An 8244-nucleotide genomic window follows, 5' to 3' on the forward strand; every position below is an offset into this window, starting at 1 on the left:
TTCAACTCTTGCATTTTTGTTTAATTCATGAAGGACACGCCTGACTCATTGGTGAAAATATGCAAGACTCGAGATATAAAATGTTGTATAAATAGTGTTTTCCTATTGCATTAAGTGCCGTTTTATAAGATACTTCTTCCGTCCCATAATATAATACGTTATTAGATCTAACATGTATATTGGATTAATGACGTCTTATGTTGTGGGATGAAGGATATATTGGATCACCAATCATATTTCGCTTGGCTTTTAAATTTGAATTACTGCGTGCCCTTATCGAACCTGGTGCTAGAAGCTCCCACACCTACAGAGTCCCTTGTATAGTGCAATGCAGAGGGATCACGTTGAACCCAAAACCTCTTAACACAATTGATTACATTTTTATTTAAAGATAAGAGGTCATAAACAACCACAATATACTCATAATCGTATGTATGGGAGGGGTTAAAGGGGATGCGGAGGAGGAAAAGGAAGATTAGATAAGGTATGACTCCTTTGTGATAATGGCGCCCGCGCATAACTTTAGCTATGTAACTTTTTATTGCACTCCTCGGCTAACTCATCACTCCATCTATCCAACTTTGCCCCTTGACCATAGTTTTGCTTTGATTTTGCTGCGATTTTTTCCCATCACGCCACTTCTGTGCTCCTTATCGTCTTTGGCTCCTTCACATTTCACACCTAGAAAAAGAGGTCGATACTCTATTTTATCTTTCTAATATAGTGATTTTTTTATATTTCTTTACAAAGATAGTACCGTTTTATTCTATGTAGTGATCCGTATTTCTTTATAAATCCAAAATCGCTTTGTGGCGTGATACTCCAAAAATCCAAAATAAAGAAGGGGTATAAATCGATTCCCAAATTAAACCCTCTCCTCGGCTGCCTCGAAAAAACAGAGCAGTAGTGCACGGCTCCGGCGAATTAAACCCTCGCTCGCCGCCCTCCTCCGCCTCCGGCGTCGCCTCGCCGGCACGCCGTGACCCACCATGTCCGTGGACGACTGCTTCATCCCGCTCCCCTCCCCACTCCATGACCGCTGGCGGTGCGGCTCTCACCCCTGCCTGTCCCAGCTAGATCTGGACGACCGCGCGGCCGCCGGTTCTGGCACGGCGGGCGAGGGAGACGCCTCGCATGGCGTCCCCAGACGCATCCTGCGGAGCCCTAACCGCCCACTCGCCGTCCCCCCGACGCGCCTCCCTCCTCCTCCCCTCGATCCGCTGCCTACGTACGTCAAGGAGCCCTAACTTGCGATGTCTCCCTGTTCCGTCTAGCTGTTCTGATCTATCAATTTGCTCTAGTTCAGTTCGATTCGTTTCTAAACTAGGCTGTCTGTTTTGAAGAACAAATTGTTTCCGTTCCAAAATGTGCTGAAATTGGAAATGAATCGAAGAACACATTCTTAGGGCTGAAATTATCAATGTATACCGGAACAAATTCTTGTGGTTCTGAATTTGCTGAAATTGGAAATGTGTATGAGAACAAATTCTTACAGTTTCTAAAACTTTGCTGAAACTAGTACTGTATCTGAGAAGGTGAGAACAAATTATTAATAGAATTCTAGGGGTTGCTGAATTTAGAATATTAATAGTCTGTGTTGATGACTCTGCTTCATTTTACTGTGATGCTGAATAAATCATATGTTATGGTTCAAGGTATAAGGGGAATTCGCTGCATGCCTTCCCAGAGGACGAGCCAAAGCAACACCAAGTCGCAGTTTCACGCGCCGCTTCTAAGGGGAGATATGCAAGGTAAAACTCCTAGCATCTTCAGTTTTTTTTTCTGGGTTGCTCTATGTTCAACACCACTGTGCATGGTCATTTTGCATTCTGAAATGTGATTTCCAGATCTATAGCTCAAATACTCTGGTTCCCAATGTTAACTTGTCCGTTTTTGTTTATATTCTCCTGTTCCCATATGGTTAGCCTGATTTTGTTCTTAAAAAATAAACATTCTACACTGCAGAGTGCATCAGTGATGGGCTAAGAATTGTACTGAAAACAGAGCATGCTATCCGTTCCAAAAACATTCTCTGATTCTAAAATTTACTGAAATTAGAATAAAATATACAGAATGTGTCGATAACTCTGTTCCCTTCACTATATTCTATTTAACACATGTGTTCTGGTTCAGGTTTAAAGAGAATTTGAATGCCAAGCCACAGGAGACGAAGCAACACCATGATCAAGTTGCTGTCTCATGCGCCCCTTCAAAAGGGAGGTATGCAAGTTGAACACTCCTAGCCTCTTACTTATTTATTTATTTTGGATTGCTCTTTGTACAACACCATTGTGCATCTTCACTTGGCATTCTGAAATGTCATTGCAAGATCAATAACCCAAATCCTCTGGTTCTCAGTATTAAGTCGTCCATTTTTTGCTTATATTACAAACGGTTTTTCCAGGAAATTGGTTAACACAACCCCTCCCGTTAGCATTCTACACTGCTAGCTGCATCTGTGACGGGCTTAGAACTGTGCTGAAACACTCAGCAATCTGTTAAAAATAAATTATCGCAACCTCATATTTTGCTCTCATTGTGTTGTGTCATGTAGTTCTTGGCCCGTTTCTGCGATGCAGCTGTTTCTTTCCGGCATCCCCACCTGACAGCTGTTCAATTCATCATGTCAAATTTTAATTCTAAACAATCTTGACAAGTTTTTAAACATGTTTCAAGAACTCTGCATGCACCTTCATCATAAAAGAAAATCAAATCGGTAAATCTGTCAAATTTTAATTCTGTACAAACTCAACGAGTTTTTAATCATGTTTTGAAAACTCTGCATGCACCTTCATCATGAAAGAAAAGCATCTGGGTAAATGATGCACTTAACATTTCTCACATTACGGCATGATATATGCGGATTTTTTTTTGAGGGGCATAACAATCAGTTCACAATAATGAATCAGGAATCGAGATGGTTGGATGTCCCAGGAGAGGAGCACTCCTGAAGGTATCAACATGGAGGAACATGCTTTGAGGTTTCGGCCTCTGCCCCGACCCAAGATGCGTGGCTTTGACCGGGCTTCCATCGGAATTCCACCTGTAATGCAAAAGAGGAAACCTCCAGAGGTGAGGAACGCTCTCCGTGAAAGAAGAGTCGCGGCCAAACAAAAGGATGCGCGACACCACGCGGAAGTGGCCCTACGTAAATACAACAGAGCGAACAACATTAATGTCTTCCTCTCTCTCTCTCTCTCTCTCTCTCTCTCTCCATGTATGTGAGCTTGTGACAGTCGGGATGGCTTTTCAGCCTGATTATCCATTTAAAACATGTCTTTCCATTTTGTTTTTTTCAGTTTGAGCTGGTGGAGGTAAAAGTAATATCTATATTTTACGAGTTTGGAGGGGCCGGCGCCCATTATAACTTCACAGCTAAGCAGCCTGAGGACCAGCAGAATGCGGATGCTGACAGTACCAAGCTTTTCTTCTCTGAAGTTGACCTCTATTTTCGGAGTGAGAGTGATGTGATTATGTGCTGTATAGTTGGCGAAAATGACGCAGGTACCTTGTTCCTATTGCTTATTTCCTGATTTTTGCCATGTTTCCTTGTTGTTCATGAGGTTTGCGTGAGGTGCAGTTAGCTGTGCTGTTCACACACATGCCGTCGCAACCTCATATTGATATTTGTCTAACTCTTTGTTTGTTCTATCTATGTTGCAGGGCGTTGCTATGGCTGTGAAAACTACCAGCCTGTTGTTCACCCAAGCAGCCAAGCATACGGCGGCGGTAGTAGTACTTGTATTGAGCATCCTGGTTCAGATGGCGATAGCGACAGCGACTAATGATGTAGCACTTGGAGCCTGCTGGCTAGCGCTGGCTTGTGTGACCAATCTTCTCTGGTGTATATTCACTTGCTTGCCTTTTGCGAGAATATCCATCGCATGGAGTAGATATGGATTAACTTAAGTTACTACCTCTCTCTCAGTTTAAAGGGCGTGCGCGTACCCCTAGATCGTCATTTTGACCAACCTAATACAAGTCCCCCGCGTCGCTCCTAGGGGCGGCACGGGCGGAACCCCCAGCGCCGGCACCTCCGCTCCCCCATCCCCTCCACCCCCCTTGCCGTCGCCGGCGCACGTCTGCGGGCAAAGCCCCCTGGCGGCCGGCGACGGCGGGATCCGCTCTCCCAGCGCAGGTGGTGGTGGGGGCTTCGGTGCTGCAGGTCCGCGGCTGCTCCGGCGGCCCCGGCGTAGATCCGGCGCCTGGCGGCGCTCCGGTGGCTCCTGGCTGCGTGGATCCGACGAATGGAGGTGCAGGCGGGTGGCTCAGCTGCTCGGCGGCGGCCCATCTGGCGGTGCGGCGACTGTGGCTGGACAGGCGGGTTGGCCGCCTGTCCTGCTCGGTGGGATGGGGCGGGGTGACGGCCCCCCTCCCTGGCTTGGTGCCCCGGTTCTGGCCGGCCTTGCTGTTCCGGTGTGGCTGGCGGCATGATGGGTGGTGGGGGAGGCTCAACCCCGCTCGGCTGTGCGGTGGGCGACCACAGCGGCTTCTTCGCAGCGCCTCTGGTGGCGTCGGCGGACTCCGAAGGCTTCGGCTAGGCGTTTCTCCGGCGTGTGGGGGTGTGGTGGCAGCCCACCTCCCTGCTCAAGTGAAGCTTGGTGGTCTCCGTGGCAGTGCGGTGGTGGGCGCCAGATCTGGCTGGTTTGGCCGGCTCTGGCTCGCCGGCGGTTGCTGGCGGTGAGGATGGCGGCTCCTGCATGATGGTGGTGCCGTCGTCGCGTAGGAGGTGTGTGGGATAGCAGGCTTGCGGTCCGGTGGTGCTGCATCGCCAGTTGCATGGGGGTGCTCGGTGAGGGGCTCCGAGCGAAAGCCTAGACGATGCGGCGTCCGGGGACGTCATTCTTCCTCCTTGGGGGGTCGTCGTGGAGCCTCTCCTTTCCTAGCACCTTCGGACCTTGGCCATCGGGCGAAAGCCTAAGACTCCGGTGTGAGTCGACATGCACGACATCGCGGTCGGTAGGTGCCCGGCTGGCGATGTGGATGGGTGACGTGGATTCTTGTGTGGCAACGATGGCGGCTATGGGCGGAGTTGGTTTGCAGCTAAGTTTTGGTAGTCGGTCTCATCCGGCGTGTTCGAGGGGTTGCCGTGCTTCACTTTGTCTTCTTGGAGTCGGAGCAGCTGAGGAGGGGCCCTTGCTGCAACGATGACGCGAGGCGGGTGGTCGGTTCTGGCGCTAGCTCGGCGCAGGCTCAGCGCTTATTACCTGCAATGCTCGTTGACAGAGTCGGAGCTTCCGGGTAGTCGGCGTGTGCGGTTGACTGTTTGGCATCGGCCGGTGCAGGCCTCGGCGTTTGCTTGTGGCGAGGGCTACTTCGGTGGTCGTCGATGGTGGAGTCGGAGTTGCCCTTGTGGAGGTGTGATGACGATGGCACCGGGTTGCAACCTTGAGGGTGTTCTCTCCTTTGGCGACGTGTGTGCGTTCTTGTGTCGGTTGCCAGGTCGACATGTGTGTCTTATGTGGACGTGTTGTAACGGTTTTCGCCCGGATTTCCGTTAATTAACCAGGCAATTCTCTTCTTCTTTATTAATGAGATGAGGCAAAGCTTTTGCCTCCGTTTCAAAAAATATATTACAAAAAATATACCAATATAAATTTTAGATGTTCTATTTTCAAACGTTATAATTTTTGTGTTATGCATTTTATATTAGGGCGACAAAATAAAATTGACAACCTAAGTATACGCGTAGGGACTTGTAAACTGAAACGGAGGGAGTAGTGTCGTTGGATGGAGGCCTGAGTCTCAACTGAATGTTGGATGGAGACCTGACTCTCAACTGAATGTTTTCCAATATCCGCTAGTGACATTTCCTATTGTGGTTTGCGTCTTGGCTTTGCGAAAATATGTACTGCGGTGACTAATAAATGGACTCCAGTAGCGTGGATATGGGATGGATACCTCAAGAATGTTGTTGTGTTGGCATATAATGTCATATTTGCTCTTACATTTGCTTACAGCGTAGGGATGTCCAAGTAAATAGAGTATGTGAATTTTACCTATTGGTTTGTGTTTGGTTTCTTGAGATGCTTCATAATTTGTCTTCCTTGCTGGCGCCATTGACCACTTCATTGCCACTTGCCTCCTCCTCGCTTGGATCTAGCTGATGATTCCGCCAGGTTGGTGGGCCCTAACCTGTTTGGACATCAGCAAGCCCGCCACCTCATGTTCGACCTACTTGTTGCTTCACCTTTCTCCTTTCTTGCCTGCGTTTGCTATCTACTACTCCCTTCGTTCCGAATTACTTGTCTTAGATTTGTCTAGATACGGAGGTATTTAGCATTAAAATAAGTCTAGATACATCCGTATCTAGACAAATCCAAGACAAGTAATTCGAAACGGAGGGAGTAGGTTTTTGTGTGTGTCTATACATAAGGTATTGAATGCTTTACATAAATGCCCAAAGCTAGGCAGTAATAATCATTAAATGTATCCATTCTGATGGATTTTATCTTGTGCTTACTAGGTGATTTTATCTCAATTTAATGATTTAAACAATCAGCTTTGCAAAAGCATGGTTTCTCGTTGAAAGCAGGCACACATTGGACCATCTCGTTGATGCATCAATTAGCAGCATAAAATATCCGAATGGTCCAGATAATGGTTCTATTAGACCATAAATATCTCCTTGAAATTGTTCCAGGAAATCAAGTGCCTCATCCTTTATTTTCAGGTAAGATAAGATGGCTTTATGATCTATTTCCCAGTGCATTATGTTGTGTCTAACAGAATCGTCAATTTTTTTTCTCATCATCCCGTCACAAACACGAAGGCCGACACAACTGTAAAATTTTAGATGAATAATGCACATGTTCTAGGTCCACAACAACATCATCACCGACAATGCCTTCAATTTTACAGTAGATGTGCAAGGAGTTCTGCCACAAAAGAAGAATCCAAATAGATTACTCCTTGGTGTCATGTGGAGTGCGCCAATGGGTTGATCATGCAGGGTTTGAAGCCCCGTCTCATATCCCCGTTGGTCCGAGCAAAAACAAAATGGGTTGACGAGTTCCTATCTGTCCTCTAGATCTGAGCAAAATGAAAATGGGTTGACGAGTTCCCATTCATCCACTGGAGCCTACGGACCACCCCAAACAGGTCCATTGTCTATATACACCACTCTTCATGGTGTACGGGGTAGATGCGGTGTTCCCCTTTGACATAGATGTGGTGTATGACTCCCCACGAGTTCGGGGGTACGAGGAGGAGGCCACGGAGGAATCCAGGATAGATGACGTCGACGCCAAGGAGAAAGCTCGGTTCCTTGCCCTTGAACGCACAACTATCTACCAGCAAAAGGTATGGCAGTATCAAGGCAGACGCGTCCGGGCTCGTGAGTTCGACACCGACGACCTCGTCCTCAGCCTCAAACAGAAGCAGCAAAAGAATAAGCTCTCTTCCCCCATGGGAAGGTCCTTGCATCATTCATGAGGTCCTCGGGACGGGGCCTACTACCTCCGCAGCCGAAAGACAAGCCAGATCACGAAGCGTGTGTGGAACGCTGCCTAGCTACGCCTTTTCTATGCATAATTTCTATTTACCAAGCGTAAGGCTCTTTCTTATGTTTTTAGTCACAATGTTTTAGCTGCACCCCAACATACTGGCGAATAAAGTAAATATTCCATGTTCCCATAATGATTTATAGCATCTCATGTACTAAATTTTTTCGGATAAAACAAACCCCTGGGATAGACCTAGAGGTAGAAACAACGTATCCCTTTGCTTGTCTCGGGGGCTGCATCACGCATAGTGGACCTCCCTAGAGTCCACACAGAGGCTGCATCGTACGTTCCTTCTATTTCGTCCGGACCCAGAGGCTGCTTCGTCCTTACGGACCTCCCGGTGCCAGGAGCATGGGGCTGCATCGACATAAGAAACACAAACTGGTGGTCCTTCCAAAAGAGCATAACCGCGGGGAGCCGGAGGCTGAATAACTTCTGGTTGCGCCGTGCCCCAACAAGCCAAACGATGCCCCAGGTTGTATAATACGCTTTTTCTTTAAACTAAATTGTCTAAAGACAATGAACTAATTCAAGTCTGAATCATACGAATAAGCTTATTTAACAGCACCACCCAGGCTACAAATGACCATTACATGTTTTTCCTTTTAGGCTACTCGGTGCTAACATCTAGTTCGAATATGATTGTGTTAAGTCTCTTGCTGAAATTGATGTTTTCCAGGAACTTAGTGCTAAATATGAACTTGATTCTGAAATATTTGTCATCTTTTGTAAATCTTTT

General features: G+C 47.2%; 1 protein-coding gene across 2 annotated transcripts; it reads left to right on the forward strand.

Moving 5' to 3' along the window:
• The first annotated feature begins 883 nt into the window (after positions 1-883).
• Positions 884-3911, forward strand: LOC123082606 (uncharacterized). 2 transcript variants are annotated; one of them, XM_044504905.1, is made up of 6 exons: positions 884-1228; positions 1656-1751; positions 2134-2220; positions 2910-3177; positions 3300-3504; positions 3664-3911. In XM_044504905.1, the coding sequence occupies exons 1-6, from the start codon at positions 990-992 to the stop codon at positions 3783-3785; spliced, it is 1017 nt and encodes a 338-aa protein (XP_044360840.1). In that variant the 5' UTR covers positions 884-989; the 3' UTR covers positions 3786-3911. The 2 variants fall into 2 exon arrangements, with proteins under 2 accessions (XP_044360840.1, XP_044360841.1); XM_044504906.1 differs by having other exon boundaries at positions 2910-3072.
• The last annotated feature ends 4333 nt before the right edge of the window (positions 3912-8244 follow it).

Source organism: Triticum aestivum, chromosome 4A (genome assembly GCF_018294505.1).
Source record: "Triticum aestivum cultivar Chinese Spring chromosome 4A, IWGSC CS RefSeq v2.1, whole genome shotgun sequence".
NCBI lineage: Eukaryota > Viridiplantae > Streptophyta > Magnoliopsida > Poales > Poaceae > Triticum > Triticum aestivum.